The sequence below is a fragment of the Aythya marila genome, assembly GCF_965140915.1.
Source record: "Aythya marila genome assembly, chromosome: 1".
Taxonomy (NCBI): Eukaryota; Metazoa; Chordata; class Aves; order Anseriformes; family Anatidae; genus Aythya; species Aythya marila.
The window spans coordinates 113,243,418-113,263,195 of NC_139042.1; the positions used below are offsets into that span (position 1 = coordinate 113,243,418).

At 40.8% G+C, this 19,778-nt stretch overlaps 1 protein-coding gene across 1 annotated transcript in view; it reads right to left on the reverse strand.

Annotated features, from left to right (window-relative positions):
• Positions 1–18,721, reverse strand: part of EPHA3 (EPH receptor A3) — a 220,073-nt gene extending 201,352 nt beyond the window's left edge. Inside the window, exons 1-2 of the mRNA XM_082765208.1 lie at positions 18,531–18,721; positions 1,248–1,312 (exon numbers count right to left, since the gene is read on the reverse strand). Of these exons, the coding sequence (XP_082621334.1) occupies positions 1,248–1,312; positions 18,531–18,636 (171 nt within the window). The 5' untranslated portion in view covers positions 18,637–18,721. The remainder of the gene's footprint in view (positions 1–1,247; positions 1,313–18,530) is intronic.
• Positions 18,722–19,778: the final 1,057 nt, after the last annotated feature.

A 19,778-nucleotide genomic window follows, 5' to 3' on the forward strand; every position in this document is an offset into this window, starting at 1 on the left:
AAAGTGGATGCTCACAATCCTGCAGATAAACAAATAAGCTAACACCTGCCAACTCTATAAATTCAAAAAGCAGTTGGTTTGGAAAAACAATGGACTCCTAGCTAGAAACTCCTTGCCCTTATCAAGAATAGAGACATTTCCCAAAGACTTACAAGGGGCAGTGTGCTCTGGCAGATGTTTACTCATAGGGTAGAAGATAGGCTGAGAGATACACAAAAGCTTCTAGGAGTTGACATCAAAAGACCTGAAGTAAGACTTCTCTAAGAAGAAAGAAACGAAGCACCACTTTGTGAGGGGAGGCAGAAGTGAAAGGGCAGCAAGAGAAAAAGCCACAGAGCGTCTTCTTTCAGAGGTGGCTTGACAGCATAGCCTTCTCTGAGGACACGGGAAGCTCAAGGCACTGGGGCTTCAGCCTACTAAGTAGGTTTTTTGCTAAGGGGACAAAATGTAGGAACTTGAGTTTTCTTGCATATCTGTGCTATGCAACATAAAAAAAAAAGAATTTTTTTTGTTTGCTTGTTTGTTTTGTTTTTCCCCCTATGCACAAGCGCACACACATTCCACATAGAAACAAAAATGTGGTGAGTGACTGGACATCAGTGCCACTGGACAGCTACGAATTAATATTCAGATGGCAAAAATGGTGGCAAATGCTATCTAAAAAATAGCTAATGCCATAATGTGAAAGCGTAGACGCTCCAAAACTGCACTTTTCCGAACAGAATACCCAGTTTCATTACTTCTGGATACAAGATAAACAAACTCAAGAACATAAAACATTTCTTTCATTACGTTCCAACTAATAAATAACAGTACCTGAACAATTCATTACCCAAGTTACCAAATGAGTACTTACATCACCCGTTTACGTCCACAAGTTTTTCACCTTCCGTTATTTCCATCTGAGCAAATCATCAAGTAATACTAAACAGTTCCATGATATCTTTTAGAAACACACATTTTAATAGAGGGTGAAATGGTGCTTAAAGACAACTTTTTTGTTCAATGCACCTTTTGCTTTCATCTTCTCCAATAAGCTTCTTCATGGGGATTACACGCATTGTGATAAATGTTCTAAAGAAAAAGCAGCAGAACTTCATAAGCCTTATATTTCAAGTTTATCAGACAATTTTTGAAGCTCCAAAGAGCCACAGCTATTGCACAGTGTCCTCTGAAGAGGAAACAATGGTTAAATAGCACATTGGTCTGTAGCACCACTTTTCCATTTCACAGTCTACTGAACTCACCCCATGTGACGGGTAGGAGATCCAGCCCAGCTCCCCTTGAATTGTTTTTGAATCCAGCAGATTAACTACAAAAAGACAAAACGAAGAAGAATGAGTTTCATTTGCCTCTGTCCAGTTAACCTCAGTTACCCATGCTAAAAGATGTGTTTATTTGAGGACCTTGTGAAGCAGTTGATTTGTTCAGGTGGCCTGGCAGATAGCTACAAAGAAGAAAAAGACAAATGAAAAGGATCGCCTTGTTTATCTTAAAATGTGGTATGAACAGCAGACACGGGAACTTCTCAAAACACAAAAGTGACAAAAATAAACAATGGATCTCTGTCCAAATTAATTACAGCAGGGGGTAGGAACAAAGCGGTTCCATCAGCTGCACAAACTACAGCATTTTCCCCTTGGATGCCTGAAATTTGGGTCAATGCATCTAACCAAATACATGTAGGTGAGATCTGAATATTTTAATCATTATTTGATTAAAAGCCTGTATTTGGCATATATAATTTTCTCAGAATGCAAGAATAAATAATGAACGCTGATTAAAGTCTTCCCTTTATCTCTTTCTTCCTTCTGATCTAATTTGTTCTCAAATTGTCTTGTAGTAGTGAACTGTTTTCTACATGTCATGTGTAATACCATAGATACAAAAGTAATTATTTACAATGTTCCAAGTTCAGACGGAGCTACTTAAATAGCGGCATCAATTTGTATTTAATCTGGCCATTCTCTTTTTTTTTTTTTTTTTTCTTTTTAAGATGAATGCAGCAATTTTCAGAGAAAGAATGAAGGTTTTATTTGTAAACAGTCCAACATAGACATTTTCCAGCCAATCCAACCACAGTGTTTTTATATCCATTTTTAAACGTGATGTTAAAAAAAATAAACATAAAATAAATTGAAAGATATTCATCCTTGCTGTTTATGTACTTTTACCAAACATAAAAAATAAATTTAGTTCCTTAACCTGGTCATAGTCTCAAAGTGCTTAATCAAAAATGTTCCTAAGTAACCATTTATTTATTACCATAAAGCAGAACAGGTGAGAACAGACACAAAGCATCATGAAGAATTGTCATCTTGATGAATACAATCCATTGAGGTATTCGCATACAACACAACAACATTGCTTATGGTGCTCACAGAAAACAAAAAAGATAGTTTCCCTCATTTGCCTTTCCTAGTCCTATCAATCTGCTAAATTGACCTATTTTTATTATATTGGCATTGACCTTCTAGTAGCTGTTTAATTTTGGTTATCACTTAAAAAAACAAATGAACAAAACGTAAGAGATATCAAGGCTTTTTTTCTTTCCCTCTCCTTTCCTGTTATTGGAACGTATAGGAATACAGAAATATTGGAATACACAGTAGGGAAAAACAGGTATACAGTATTAGAAACCAGGCCACGTCATCAACAATCATAAATACGTATGTTCATGTGTGTTATGTATATGTGTGTGTATATACACACACACAGATTTATATATATATATATTTATATATTTATATATAAATATATAAATATATATATATATTATTTATATATATATATATATATATATAAATCTGCAGTGCTATACTACCATGAATGATCTGCTTCCTCATATGGGTGAAAAAAAAAAAATCCCCTGCAGTTATACAACACTTTAAAAGACAACAACAGCATTTTGCATTTTACCTACGTCAATAGCCAAAACATTTCTATTAATCTTACATAAAGAACATAGCCTGGCACTGTATTTCTTGACCTCCAATTTTCATCAACAATTCAATTTTCAATCATCTACACAATCAAAGAAATCAGTCTTTTATTGAGTGCATGGGGCCCTAGGCAGACTATCATGAAGCAAGCTTTGCATCTATAAAAAGGAAATACTAATAAGAATTCAAAATGAAAAAGTGCAGTTCTTGCTTTTGTGACTACAAATTCCCACAGATCATGGATCTCCTGGGATAAGACATATATTTGCTGTGCATCTGCAATACGTGGTGGTGAAGGAAGTATGACTTTTGAGGCAAATTACTTGGCAATACATTGCTAAGGCAAATCACTCAGGAAAAAACCTGAAGTAGTATATTTAGTTGTTAAGAATGAGCTTCTTGAAAACATGATTGCAGTCACCCTGAAATTTATACATTCAGTCCAAAATCATCAGTCTCATCTGGAAGAATACACAGGAACAGAGTCACAGCCTGGTGCTAGTTCTCCTCTCAGGGCTTACCAAGCAGCCTAGCAGTGAGAGCACACCCTTGAAGGACACAAGATCAGCACTCAGCATCTCTGTCCACATCTCCCTGTGCCACCTCAACAGTTACAGAACCCTGCTGCCTGCCTAGCTCTCAAAAAAGGTTCACCAGGTTGCCAAGTAATCTGATGTGAAGTGCTCGCAGGGATTAAATAAGGCTGGAGGGGCAATCCAGTGGAAGCCACGTGTGCCTGTGAAAGGGCGGGGATGGTTTAACACCAGTAGGTAGCAAAGCTCCACCACTGCCCCACAATAGCTGGATGCCCCCACTATAGGGCTAGAGAGCAAGTTGCCACGCCCTTCGACCCCTCTAACAGGGGAAGCTTACAAGAGCACGGGACACAGACCTGCAACAAGACCTCGCTCCAGCAGACCTCTAGCTCAGGAGGTTTCAACACCAGAAAACAAAATTCAAGCTCTTTCCACAGTTAAGGGCAAGGAGTCTAACCAGTCTTGCTCCCCAGCAAAGTAACTGAATCCGTAAGACAACTCTTTCAATCCTCCTTCCCAAAGCTGTTTTACCTGGGATCAAATCTTTTATAGCAAGAGCAATTTTTCAGCATATCCTTCATTCCACCTTCCTCATCACATTCAAAGTGGCACCACTACGCAAACTACTTTGCCATGTTCATACATATTTCACCACATTTTAAAAATACTAGATCCAATTCCTTTGAGGCATGTGTGTGTGCATGTCACATCAAGAAATAAATAAAAAACATAGGGGAAAAAATACTAAATGAAACACATATACATTGCTATAGTGACCCCCTAGATATCTGTCACTGCCTTATACCTTTATCGTGTGTCTAGTAAAAACTGTATTTTAGGCAAGCAGAAACACACAGCAGGCTGCCTGAGCACTCACATTCTTTAGAATTCCCATGAAAATCATGCATTCAATACTTCTTTATTCGTGGTCTTTTTTTTTTTTTTTTTAAATCTTTTTATTAAAGGTGTACAGTTTTTTTAATAGTGTCTGAAATGCAAAATATTTTTCTTTTCAGGTTGCCACCTGATAAAAATGACCCTGCCCTCTCCCCCCTAGAAAAAAGCTGTTGACCCACAATCTTCCTGTGAGTTCAGGAGAAAGTTGTACACCTCAACAGAGAGCAAGCAATACAGATCTTGGAGGCTACTATGTTCATAGTCCCTAGAGAAAATGATAGGGAACGGTAAAACATTACCTTTTGACATTAGGTGTCTTAAAATTACCTATTAATCTAGAATTTGAAGGAGAGAACAATTCCCTACACTAAAACTGAAGAAGTAAAGAAGGAATGGATTAGATATTAGTTGTCTTAACTTTTTTTTTCAAGGATTTGTAGGATTAAGTGCAAAAAAGTGAAATATTAGAGAAGCAATTCATTCATACAATTACTCATTTCAACATGTTTCAGCTCTGATATATCCTCTTGTTTAACAAAAGGCAACATTTGATTCACAAAAGAGATCTTAGCAATTCATGAAAGGTAACATACACAGATATTCTATCAGATCTTCACATCAGCAGGCATACACCAGCGTGACCCTAACAGATTTTTCCCCAAACACAATGAAATTTAAATGAAAATGTTAATATTTAAACATACTACAGGTGCTAATAGACACGTATTTATCAGATAGGAAAGAGAACTAGAGAGAAAGGAGTTGCAGCCTTTCTCTTGGCACTGTCCTCTGCAAGGTGTGTACTTCTAGCCATACTAACATGAATTGTAGGACTTAAGAAAAGTCCAAAAAAAAAAAAAGAGGTCAAACTATGCAATACATTTTCTTCCATCACATATGTAACAACCAGGTATTCCAAAACACCTGGCCCAACGAAGCCTTTGGCTGTGTAAGCAATAATAACTACAAGTCATATACAGCCCTCACTTCAGAGCCTGATTACCTGCAGCTCTCATGCACTTGAATAGAATACTGGGGAACAGAAGAAGTGGAAAGTCCCAAAAATAAAATCAATAATTCTTTTTACTTCCTAATTATTGCCACTTCTGAGATGAGATTAGAGGAGTAGTTTTAGAGGTCAGGCCACATGACAGAGAATAAGGACTTGCAGGCTCTTTATGAAGGTTAAGCACCACATTCTTTCTCCCACAACTCAATTGCACTCCTTGTATTTCCTCCTCCAGCAAAACTGTGTGAGCACCCTTACAGAGACCCATGAGGCTGACATGTTGATTACTAGGGTAATTCTTAAACTACCTGAATGGTTGTGTTGCTACCTCCAGCTCTTTTCCTATAGAGCATCTTGAGCATCACTGATTATGGTAAGGAGACGCAGAGGGGTTCTCACAAAACTACATTAAAAAAAATCCAATGCTGTCTAACAATCTCAGTGTACTGCATGGGTCCCATCACGTAAATAACACTCTTTAAAACTAGTGGTAATTACTAGGGGAGATTTGCTATAGAGACGTTGCAGTGCTGTATGAACTGAGCCACCACCATTCTGGCTCTGGAAATGAGCGACTTGGCGCTGCCACGCATCAGCCTTGCTCGCTATACCGCGGCTACTTCTGCCAAGCAGCAGCATACCGGCAGCGTGTCTATTAAGAACATGTGCTCTTCCTAGAAGCTCCCTCTCCTGCCTGACTCTTCTGGCCATCAGAACTTCATGAGAGAGCATTTTTCATTTCCTCAACGTGCGCTTGTTCCAAGGGGGTAAAGACAAGTGCCTTCCCAGCAGCCGGAACAGGCAGCAGGACGCAAAGTGCAGAGCTCACTCTCTTCTTTGTGGCATCAGGAAGAAGACGAATGGAGGCTCGAGTGGAATCTGACGTGCAGGCCCACTCACACTATCTGAAATTGCTTCCAGTTTGAGAGTGATGGCAGAGGGCCTGACTCCAGGCTCACTAACAGCAGGCTTTATCAGGAGTGATGTCACCGAAAGAAAAATAACTGTAAAACTAACGAGATACCTGGATTCACACTGAAGGCAGATCCAGAAACACATGGGATAGTGGCTGGACAAGGAACTGAACACAGTATAAATACCCTTCCAGTAAAAAAAAAAAAAAAAAAAAAAAAAAAATTAAAAAAAAAAAAAGATAATACATGTTGTGCTAGGTAGAACCATCCTGAGATAATCCTAACTACCTAGAAACAGGGGAGGAAAACCTGCTAAAAGACAGCTTGTAATAGTTAAAGAAGAACCCGCAACAACTTCCCCACAGGAATGTATTTCTAAATCTTATTCTATACACAGAAAATGTATAACAATAGCCAATGAGGTAAAATATAGAAAGCATTTTTTCAATTTCCAATTAAAAGTTTTTTAAAAAAAAGGGAATAAAAAAACTATTTTGTCTTTTATTTGGTATCAAACTGCCAGCTTAGAAATATGCTAGTTATTTCAAAATATGCTAACAAATGGGAAAATTTAAATTTGCTCCACGACCAAAAAAACGAGTGTATGCCCATAATTGAAATGTGTCATATAATTCTGAGCAGCAAAGAAAATACTTTGCGGCAGGAAGTTAGCCAGATCTTGGTTTTGGGGTGGGACAGAGTGGAGTCAGTGCAAACACAGATACGTTTTTAGAAGGGGGGCCTTTTTACATCAAAGAGCACCAGCACCTGGATTTTCATACATCTATAAGCACAGATTTAAATACTCTCAACCCTCCCTTCTCCCAATTAGTGAGGATAGTGAAAGTAAGAAAGGCTGCAGCAGATCAGCTTTGGTTTATCATCTCTGGTTTATTCTGAGGCTTATAGGCAACACCTATAGATAGATAGGCTAGGCCAATGTCTTGATGCACTCGCTATAATTACCAACTAGGATCTTGCTGATAGAAAATCTACTAAGGTATACCAAAAAATCTTTGGGAAGAGGAAACAAGTAAAATCAGCTGATGAGAAATGTCTCCACAAAGCAACGCTAACTAATGCACTGCTTTTCTCATGGAAGAGTGTTCACCATTGAAGCCTGCTTCCAAGAAGCAGACCTGGGACCTGATTGCTGCTTGCTCATTAATAAAAAGTCAAGTCTCCTGTGATATTATGGTCCTGCATTTCCTCTCAAGTGTTGCAATGAAGATGTAATTATTGCTAAAAATGCTCAGAAGCAACTGACCTCAGCATAAAAGATGTGCTAGGAGCCCATGCAGAGAGCTCTGCTTTTACTGCTTTGTCTCCCTCCAGCCTGGAGCACTCTAGGAAGCAAAGTGACACTAAGCTACATAGAGTAAGCATCCTAAAAACAGCCAGGACTAAATCCTTGGTAACGCATACCCCATACAAGTGCCAACAAAGCTTGGCCCACTTGCTAGACAATTCTTTTCCACGTGTGAGATTTCTCAGGGAGATTTCTGGTACAGCTCAAAGCCAGCCTATAGTCCTCCGAGAGGCACAACACTGTGAGGTCTGCACTTTCAACCTTTCTTGCCTATGCCATTATACTGTACAATGCAAATATGATTTTGTGCAGAACATTCCAAATTTGGCAACTGTCATGTTCAATCTGCGGTTAAACTGCTGACTGAAGAACTCCACCAGGGTGGGGGCAAGAGATGAACAAACAAGGGAAAACCAAAATGAATTTAAAAACAGTTGTGTTAAAACTGAACCAGGGAAACTTCACAAAAGGCCACCGGATAGCCCAAGCCTCCCTTCCTTTCAGCTAAATGTTCAGTAAATAATTTATAAACTACTTCAAAAATTAAAAGATGGTTAAAAATTTCAAATAAAAGACAAAAGACTAGCAATATGAATCAAGTTACCTTATTGATTATTTCACCTATAAAACATATAAGACTTCCAGGTCAACTTGGATTATTTGATAAATTCTATTCTTACAATAGTCGTCCTCAGCTCTACAAGAGGAAGAGTTTCATTTTCCTCCCAGATCTTTCTCTCTTCAAGCACACTCCTTAAAAGCATCTGGGGCCAGATTGGGGTGCCTCAGTTTTTCCATGGGTTGAATACAGAAACAGCCAAAACAGGAACTTGGTTGCAAGTTTTTTATAGAGGCTGCCATAAAAGAGGGAAGACAGCACAGCAACGAGCAATACAGGAATAAATAACAGCACAGACTGTTAACACCAAATGAAGCAGATAAGGGAGGATCCACAACTGTGCAGCAACCCTCTCCCTGCTCGCTACACCGAGGGAATGCCCAAACTGCTGCTGGAGGGAGACCAGCCAGCTCCTAATTCACCTGCACTCAATGCTAAGGAGAAGCACTCTGGTAGTCTTCCTCCTCTCACTAGGTATGCAGCCTACAAGCAGGAGAGGGGCAATGCCACCCTAAGTCTCCTGAATGTGACTATCAGGTCCGAAAACACAAGCCTTGCAGGAAAGGCTTCAGAGAGCAAACTGGCAGAGGTACACTGTTCCTTAGCAGGCAAAATGGGAACAAATTTCAAAGTAGAACAGAAAACTGCTGAGCATCGTGTTGCTGGAAACCTTGGGAGTGTTCAGGTAACACCAACAGCTTTTCCCCCCGCCCTACCATGGAGGGAACTCGAGCAATAGTTAAGGCTGGGTAGCACAGGTAACCTTCAACATTACTCTCTACTCAACCTGTATTGAGCCTACAGGTGTGCAGGTAGACTCAAACATCCCAACATCACACCTCAAGAAAGTTATTCTGGTGATTGTGAAAAGGAAACGACCAGCCATTTCTGCACAGATGACGACGTGTGAATTAGCAGCTCCTGTCACAGGAGTGGGGTGGCAAATCTGCACACTGCTTTCCCTCTGAGTACCTGTCTGCATCGTCTTGACAACTGCCTGGTTTGCAGGAGAACTTCTCGTGGATGAACACAGACAAAACCGATTTTATTTCTTTTTTATTAGTTTGAAACATGAGAGTCCTCTTGATATTGTTAAAGCAGTGTAAAGCTCAATTTCCAAGTATGCAAAAACATATGACTGGTGGGCTGGAATGCAATGTTTATCAAAAGGGCCTAATAAGGTTTTGGTTTTATTAGGCTATTTCCTGTAAGTTGATATGTGCCAGTTCTTTTCATTAAGACAAGGATATCAAAATTAAAAATGGGTTAACCTAATGGGTTCCAAATTATTGTGTCACTTTCATATCTTTGCATCCTCGTTTTTAAACCAATTCTGACTTTTTTTTTTAATATCTCCTACAAGACATTACATAAACCCTTAGATATCTGAATTACTGTTCAACTGAACCTACATTCAAGTCCAAATACTCTGAATCTCATTTTAATCTACTACTACAGTGTTAAATCTGACATGAGCAAAGCACAGCATTAAATAAATGCAAAATGAGGGCTACTGCATCAAAAGAGAGTTTAAATGGCAAAAGCTAAGTTCACCTTGCTCAGAAAAGAGAAAAAAAAAAAAAAAAAAGTGAGATTCAGTTACCTAAACACAGGCACCTCACCTTTTAACAGCCCAGAATAAGCAGGTCTCTCTCTCCTGGGATAGGAGACCAATCCTGTTGGGTTCCCCAAATCCTGAAGCACCATATGGCTACGGATAGGCAGCCCAACCCAAAAGTAAACACTGCTAAAATCATTTTAACAAGCTCTAAAGCACTTCTCAAAAGGGCTTAAGCATATTGCACAACTCTTCCCTTGGGAAAAAAAAATAATACTCAGTATTCACTAGTTTTGCAGAACTGAGCCCCTCTGAGGATCTCATACAGTTGAGGTCTACTGGAGTTTCACAAAGAACCATGCTTGGGAAGGCTTCTAAGAAATTCAAGGAAATATATATATATGTTGCAACAGTGTCTGTGTTTATTTAAGGTAAACTGAGAGTTCAAAAACTTGTTAGACATACTTAGTTTCTAGTTTAGACACCTCAAAGTATCACAAAAAAAATCTAACCACATGCAGCACCTATGACTAAAAATCCTTAAGAACTTCCCAGAATTTTTCCTGCAGTTCAAACACTAAAAAAAAAAAAAAAAAAAAAAAAAAACAAACAGGAAATAATAATTCATTGATGAGAATTTTTTTTCAGACAGGGACTTGAGCAGAAGAATGACCACTCATGCATTTAGAAAAATGCTGTGATTCCCCCAAAGTGAATCAGCTGGCAGCATGCCAAACCTTAGGGGAAAAAAAAAAATTGCTTTTAAGAAATTTCTCATACAGGGCACAGGAAAAATAATAATAATTAACTTTTTTTTTTTTGTTAGGTTCAAAATACAGAAATCAAGATTTAATAAAAAAGTTTATGAAAATCCTAAAATACTACATGCAGAAAGAAATCTCTGCAGGTGTGCCCTGATAGAGTTTTGTCAAGGTTTTCTTCTCTGCTCACAGGAATCAAGGGCTCCAGCTTGCCCGGGCTATGAAATGCTTGGGTCCTTCCATAGCCACTCCACAGATAAAATAAACCCACCGAACAAATGACTAAACATCTTGGTGCAAATCAGGGGAGTAAAATGCCAATAGTATAAGAAATCTCCTCGAGTGTCACGCTGAGAAAATCAAGATGCTAAAACCAGTTCTATTTTCCAATACAGTGATGTCACCAACATGATATTTTCATTGTTTGCCAGGTTAAGAGAATTTATGGAGGTAATTAATGCAGAACATGTGTGCCGAGCTATCCATATGAAAAATGGAATTGCCCCTGACTTCATTTGCTGCCTTTGCAACCAAAACCCTGCTAACATCTTTTTTCACTATTTCCATATGTGAGAAATACAAATATTTATAACAAAGGTAAATGCTTAAATGACTCTTCTATTCCCATCTACCCATAAGCCAGTTTTTCAGGCCCCCGTTTTCTGCTTACTCTTCCACTTCCATTACCTTCCCACAAACAGCTCAGGTTTCCATTAAGTTGCACAAACTAAGCATGTGCCTTTTCTCCAGAATTGGTTTTCTTGGTTAGAATGGAAAACCTCTCCTTCAGTTTCTTGAACACCCTGTCCAGCTTTAATGTGGCTTTTGATCAGTTGGGATCAGTACAACCAACTGATTAGGGAAAAGGCACCGTCCTTAAACCTATAGTTCTGTACCTTTTCTCTGGGCACCTGCAGGATTGCAGCATCTCCCTTCTCCCTGTAAACAGCATTTGGTAAGAAGGAATGGACACGTGGTTCTCAGAGTTGATGGGGAAGTAAAAGATGTTTTCCACTTTCTACTCTGCATGGCTCAATGTGGAATTATGGGAGGGCAGGGAGAGAAGAAAAAACACAGGCATATAAGAAAGGCTCGTGGCACTGTGCACAGGTAAGGTGGGAACAAAGGAGACCAATGAGGTTTCCCTAAAGGTGGGTTACCCCTAAACAGTTTGGGTGATCACATTACATCTTTGATAACTGTAACCTTCTTCTCCAGGCAAACTGACCTCTCACCATTAGTTAAGACATTTGCTCTCTGAGCTAAAGCATACGTGGCAGACCAGTTTCTGCAGGATAGGGCCCTAGCATTTTCAGAACCTGTTTCGATATACGTGTCTGTGTCATGAACATTATAGCTGGACAGATATTGCCTTCTCTTTTTTTTTTTTTTTTTCTTTAAGAAAAAGAAGAGAATCACCATTACAAAAAAAGATTAAATGGAATGGTAAAAATGCATCTGCCCCTCCTAAATTGCAGTCTCTGTTGAAATTCACCACTGGTAAATCACAGTCATGAAGCTTACTAATGTAAACAAAGCTTAGACTTTCAGAGAGGCAAGGAATTTCTTAATTTGTGCTTTGCTCAGTGTTCAGATCATTGTCAGCCCTGAATTCTGGGTCCCTAACGGTGTTAATAATTGGAGAAAGTTTGAGTTTGGGTCTGATTTTCATGTGATTCAGTTCAAGCTTTCACTTTATGTCTGTCTACATCTCTTCTTCCTCAATCCTTCCCTCCACTCCAAAAGGGAGCTCTTAACAAGCCTTAGCCCCTCAGAAAAAGCAAACGTGGCAGAAGTCCTCTAGCTGCTTTCTAACTTATCAACAACTAAATCAAGAAACAATGTCACTGTTTGCTATTTGTTACTGCAAGGTTTCTGGGAAGACTACTGTGGACCAGAAGGCTTTTTGGTGCTTTAGTTATTTCAACAGAAACTCTTCACTGTAGATTTAAAAAAAAAAAAAAAAAAATCTCCTTCCCAAGTCACAAATTTAAAAGATTTTTTTTTTTTTTTGTAATTCGAAATTATTGTACTCGTATGTATGGCAGCTGTGCTTGAGGAGTTTTTTTCACTATCATTATTAATAATAATAAATTTTAAAAACCACATCCAGAACAGACCAATGCAACATGAACTTCTCCATCCAAATAGAGACATAAAAACGGTATGAGAAAGATGCTGGCAAAAAAAGAAATCACCATTCTCGTAGCATATGACACTAAACTGCCCTGACTGAACCTTACCATTCATCCTATTGTTCCCCTAATTGCTAGGAAGTTTCAGCCACTGTTCCTTCGCTCTGCTATTATTCTTTCGTCAATATTTTTCAGTAGATTAATGGGATTTTCCTCCATATTTTGCCTGGAACAGCAGGATGCAATACTTTATGGAAAAAAAAGGAGCGTGGTGCTTAAGTTTCTGCTTACAGTGTGTCTGGTTTAATAACGTCTCTGCAAATTTAAGACTGTACGCTCTGGCGTTTCATTCATCCTGCCCGGCACTCTCACAGGCTGCAACTCTTTTGTCACTGTCCTAAGATTTCTTTCAGGCGGGATTATCTCTATTTCTATATCTTTATTTCTTCCATTCATTCGCTGCAGAAATTTCAAAGGAACCGTCAGTCCAAGGGACTGAATTTCAATTTTACATCAGTTTCACACTGCAAAAGAAGTCCTTGTGCTAAGAGTTATCAAGCACCTAAAGCTAAGAAGAACAAGACGACCAGTGGGGAATACGATCCTAACCCAGCAAATTACTGCCATGTTCTGTTTCCACAATTACACCACCGGGAGTTCACGTCTCATCTTCTGAATTAAACTATTCCCTTTTGAGCTTTGTTTCTTGCATAGAACAGTTTAAACATCAAAAAAGTAAAAAAAGAACCTTCTATAAAAATTCATGGAAATAAGAAGGGCTACATCACTAAAATGACTTTTAGCAAAACGGAAGACTTAGCAGGAGTCACATGCATTTGTATACAAAATCTTGCATTTCACTGTATTAGTTCTTACTGCAAGTTTTTATCTCCCTCACAAATACATGTTCGACTAGTTTCAACAATGCTTCAATAAATTAGGCTCCTTTCCATAAGAAAGGAAATGATAAGGAAAAAAAAAAAAAAAAAAGAAAAGAAAAGAAAAGGAGGGAAAAAAGAATCCCTACATCTCACTACAGAAAAGCAACACTTAGGATACTGGAATTATCTATTGGAAAGGTGATGGGCTTGAGAGATGCCTCTGTCCCACCTCTTAAATTTTACCAAACACTTCTTGAAAAGTCCAGTCAATTTTGCACTTTAGGGTATCAATCTGACCTTTTGGGGTTTCAATACCTGCTCCACTGAGCACAGCTTCGAACTTCAACAAAAAATAAGGACACAGTTCTATCTCCCGTTATTATTAGTAACATTTACATATTTATTTATTTGTTTATAAGAAAAAAAAACATCTACAAAGCTGTGGTGCCTCTATGAATCACAGGTAGCCCGCGGAGCTAACACAGGCTCTGCACAAAAAGCGACCGACTGCACTGGTGGATTTGGTAACAGCTCTGTAGTGACCCTCACTGGTGATAAAATCCAGAGCTCTGAAAACAAGGAAATGAACACCTGCATCTGTATTTCCAAACTTTCATCGGGTGGGGATTACAAGAACAAGAGCCGTTACATGCACACTCCTGGAGGAAAAGTTCTGAAGCAAAATCAAAAGTAAGTCTACTAATAGCAATTAGCTTAACTCCTGCAGATAAAAATAGTAATAATAATAAAGCTAATTTGCATGTTTTTCCAGATGGGAATGAAAAATTTAAGTTCCATCAGAACGCACTCCTGATTCGCAAAGACTTCTTGCAAACAACTGTTAAACTTCGCATGCCTACTATCTGCGCAGTGATTTCATTCCGGTAGCGCCCCAAAGCCTGACTTCTTATGGCTGAAAGTACAGAAGAGAGTTTTAACGAGCATCTATGATTTGACTGGTTCGTTGGGTAGCAAATATGTTATATCCAAACTAACTGCAATAACAATTAATTGCTGTGTCCAATTTGAACATCTCCCCGTTTCAAACATCTGCTTTAAGTTTGCTATAGGCAATACGGTGATTCTTCTTTTCAGTACAGCGTATTGAAATCAGGGGTAGAGCGATGACACATTTCAGCAATAAACAGAAAAGAAAATAAATTAATCCACGTGTGAGAGTCAGGTATCAAAAATACTGAGATAAAATGAGGAATTTGCTCAACTTCCTTCTCCTTTTGCACAGCTTTTTGAAAACATCAGAGTGTGAATTTTAAAGCATGTTCATTATCTGTCTGATCATACAGCTTATGATGAAGCACAGCAGCTTTGAGTATATACTGTATGAAAAACAGCTCTCTAGACCCACACAAAATTTAATTTCAGAAAGCTCAAACTTAAGTGGCATCATATTCAGATTTCTAAGCCTACTTTTGATTTCTTTTGCAGATAAACACTCAACAGCGAGCTATAAGCAGGAATTGTGTCATGATACATGAAGACTTATCCTGACCTAATGATACCTGACATACAGTAAGGCGAGATTTGTAAAAAGCATTTCCCTGTGCAATCCCTTTTGATCCTACTGAAAAGTTTCCAATATTTCCAGCCTTTCCCAAAATGATATGCGAAAGTTGGCCAGGCATTTTGCTCCACAGGCAAACACTGAATTTCTCAAAAACATGCCAACAGCTGTCACAAGGCACACTAAGTTGTCTTGAGTGACTGTAAGTGTTAACAGATAAAATGGTGAATTTAAGTGTGCACTGTTCTGAGACGCTAATGAACGAAAAAAAGATGAAACCACATCTCCAAAGCCAGCACGGATTGAAAACAGCGGCTGATTGGAACCTTCTTGCTGTTAACCAAAACAGACACTATTTGAAACCAAGTACGATAAGCAGATTTACCGTATTGATCTTTTGGTAGCTGTGTTCACAAGAAATTAATTTTATGCTAGATTGAGAGGTTACAAGAAGTTTCCTGTCTGCACAGTCAAAATATTATTGAAGCAATTCAGGTTGTCAGTAAAAGCTTAAACAAATTTGCTGATAATCCTGTTAATGACCTAGGTCAAGTGTTAACTGTTGTGGGTTATAAAACAGTGAAATTAAAGTTGCTGGTACCCTCGGGCAGGCAATATAGTTACCGAAGAGACAGAGGAAAAATTATTAAATTACTAAATGATATAGCTCATTCAATTTCTTGATACCATAGGAATTATTCAAAGAAAAATTGTATCCTTCTAAGAAGAAACCCACAATCCTCCCCAAGTGAAAAATATCGACCGGAATGGAATAGCAGAATGTGTGGTTTCTCCACACACACAGGGTTCTGCTTGTGACTCCAAAACCCGAAAAATTAGACATTAAATCTTCCTGACATTTTCCTGCCTCTCAGAAAATGGCACACACTTTGCCACTGTACACAGATAAGTCTGAACTTTACAGAACCTTCCTGAACCTCCGTGATTACGTAGGTAAAAGGCACGCAGCTTTGCAACGAGCACGGTAGGGAGTTTAAAAATAAACTCAGTGGAAAATTTTATGTTTCAGCAAGAACAAACTCCAAACTTTTTTGGGATGAAGCAAATTAATAAACACCCAAGGTCTCCAAGATAGGAAAAAAGGGGAGGGGGGGGAGGTGAGAGGGGATGGTGGACTGCACTGGATAACAAAGTGAAGTAATCAACAACTTGCCTTCAGCCCCCCCTTTTATCCTTTTCTCCCTTCTTCCCATCCGCTTCCACTACAGAACCATCAGTTCTGGTTCAAACGCTTGTCAGCTTTAGTATTAACTGCAAGTGTTAACTAAAGATGTTTTTTTAAAAACAGAAGTAATTCTTTCAATCCAAATAAATTTAGGAAATATTACCAGGAGCCCTGAAGGCACTCCTGTAACATATCTATTGCTACATTCACATCTCCCAGAAGTTACACAAAGCTACATAAACGCACTAAAAATGCACTTCATTCTTTATTAAAACAATCCATGAGATTTTCAACAGTAGCTTTATATTAAAGTGCATGAAAAAAAATGTACATATTGTTAATATAGGCTTTTGGATAAGAATCTCCATTCAAAAAATATATTTTAACTTCTCAGCGGTAAAGAAAGAAAACTTTTCTAAATATCCCACAGAAATACAGTAACATCTAACTTCAGCCTCGGGAAAAAATTAATGGTAAGAGCAATAGTGAAAAAAGTGTAGCGAGAAAATCATCATTTAAAAGAAGAAAATCTTTTGACGCTATTTAAGGCTTCAAGCTAATGCTTGATTACCAAACAAACTAGCATCAGCAAATTCTAATTTGGATTTTCTCAATTCATATCATCAGCCCAAGAACACTGCAAATGAAGTAATTACTGAGCTTCCCATAGTGGAAATAATTAAAACTCTGATGTTGGTCCAATTTTTAAAAGAAACTGGGAATGCTTTTTTTTTTTTTTTTTAAATGAGTAGCAACATATATACTCCAGAAAAAGTAAGCATGCAAAAGCAGGTTACTGTCCAGTACTTGTATTTATGTTGTGCCTTTTCACTAAATATTTTGAAAATACTACCTTTATGTTACAAGTTTTTGAAGCTGAAAATAGAGAATAGGATTCTGACTCGGAAAAGATGCTTAATATGCTTTCTATGTGATACTGATTTTTTTCTTCCTTTCCCAATTCTGGGTGATTTTAAACAAAGAAATAAAAAGTATCTTTTGTAAACGTGAAGGCTCTAATATCTTTTTTTGCATAATTAGTCTCAGCTTTCAGACTGCGTCTGCCTGCCACTGCCGTGGAGGCAGAGCTGCTCTGCTGACTGACTGAACTACACACGTTTCCAAAAAGCTTTTAATCACAGGGCACCAGTAACCCCTACTATCACTCGTGTTTTCATTTCTGAAAACCATTTGTGAAAGATGACAATAGGTACCAAAATAGCGTGTATACGGAGGCTTAAGAGCAACCAACTATTAAAAGTAACCTGGGAAGCAGCGCCTACGTAAAATAAATTTACATCAAACGTACAAACAGATGCTACATTATTCTTCTGGCACGGTGGTGCCACAGCTTCTTCCCAGCAATAAAAACAACCTATTTCAGATTACCCAGGATTTGTGGAGTTTAAATCTTCCCTTATTTGATGTGATTGTTAATTCCTTTCGGAAATCATTTTGAGTGGCTACCTCACTACCGTATCCCGCCAGCAGCCCCAGCACCAGAACACACTCAGCATCATTCGCTGGGGAGAAAGGCTAATTGTAACGGCGACACTGTCCGCTGCCCTGCGGATGCTGCAGGCGGAGCAGGTGCTAGCTCTACGTGCAGGGCTGACACCCCAAGTTCCTCGCACCCCCTGGATGTGTCCCCAAAGCGGGCTGCGGCGGACACCCCGCAGGCACCGGCTGCGGGAGGGGGCAGAGGGGGCTCTGCTCTTCTTCTCCGCGGGGAAAGGGCAACCTTACCTTTCCCCCCAAAAAAGTGTCTCAATTACTTTTTCAAATAGCGGTCGTGATTTCTCCCTGGCACCTACCACGCGTCCCCACCAAATGTCAGCTCGGAGACCGCCGCAGCGGAGGAGAACAAAACGCTGCCCAAAATTGGGGCGCGGGCACGGTTCGACCGGCATCCCACACCCAAACGCTCCGGCACCCCCGGCGGGTCGGGGCAGGGCAGCGGGGCCGCTTTTTAGCTCGGGCTGAAACTTTGGCAGCACCAAATACCGCCGCAGCCCCCACCGCCGCCGGCCCGGGGGCAATTAGGGCGAACCCCCAGGCTTGCTCGTAAGGGCGCGCCCCCGGCAGCAGGGACCGAGCACCTTAAAAAGGAAAAAGGAAAAATAAAAATAATAATAAAAATTTAAAAGAAGAAGAAAAAGACGGAAGAGAAGGAGAGGAAGAGGGGGAGAAAAAGGGAAGAAGGGGGAAAAAAGGAGGAGAGAAAAGAGGGAGAAGGAGAGAGCCCCCCCGCCGCCGCTCACCTTCGTTGCCGGGGCGGGCGCTCAGACGCCCGGCGGCGCCGAGGGCAGCAGCGCAGAGCAGCGGCAGCAGCGGCGGCAGCAGCGGCGGCAGGCGGCGGCGGTCCATGTCGGCGGGGCGGCAGCGCGCAGGCAGAGCCGCATGTCTCCGCGCCGCATGCCACCTCCGCTCCGCTCCGCGCCCGCTCCCGCTCCGCGCCGCCGCCGCCGGCACCGGGACCATGCCCCGCGCCCGCCCGCCCGCCTTCGCGCTGCGCCCGGGAGGGGCCGCCCCCGCCCGGCCCCGCCGCCGCCGCCGCCCCGGGTCCTAGCGCCGCCCCCGTGCCGACAGCCCGCTAGGGCCGCCGCAGGCCGCGGGGGGCAGCGAGGGGGCTTCGCGCCTCGCCCCCCAAGGGTCGGGCACTGCAGCGCTGCCCCGGCCTCAGCTCACGCAGAGGGGTCCCTCAGCGCGGGGGGCTTCTTCTGCCAAGCGGCCCCTTGCAGGGAGCCAGACGCTGTGGTGCTGTGGAAACAGGAAAATATTTTAATAATATTCAAGTCAGATAAATATTCTGCCCCGAACCGCAGCTCAGCGTCCATATAGGACGAGGTCCTACGAGTTGGGAAGGAGAGAGCCATGGGCAAGGGTTGTAGGACCACCGAACGACCAAGTGACATCTAACTTCCTTGCCACCACAGGAACCAGACCCCCACCAAGTTTCACAAGCCAGTAGTGTTGAACACCCAAGCAACTGAACACGAAAAGGATTGTCCTGTGTCCCCTCAGGGGTACCGCTACCAGCGGGACAGCTGAGGCTGCCTCAGGAGAATCAGAGAATGGAAAAGACCTCCAAGATCATCTGGTCCATCCATCATCCTACCACCAATGTCACCCACTAAACCATGTCCCAAAATGCCAGGTCCAAGTTTTCCTTAAAACTCCCAGGAACGGTGACGCCATCACTTCCCTGGGCAACCCACTCCAATGCCTGACTACTCTTTCTGAGAAGAAATATCTCCTAATTTCCAACCTGAACCTCCCCTGGCACAACTTGAAGCCATTCACTCTAGTCCTATCGATGGTTACATGTGAGAAGAGGCCACCCCCAGCTCCCCACGCCTTTCTTTCAGGTAGTTGTACAGAGCAATAAGGTCTTCCCTGAGCCTCCTCTTCTCCAGAGGAAACAACCCTGGTTCCCTCAGTCACTTCTCATGGGACTTTTGGTCCTGGTCCTTCACCAGCTGTGTAGCCCTTCTCTGGACACAATCCAG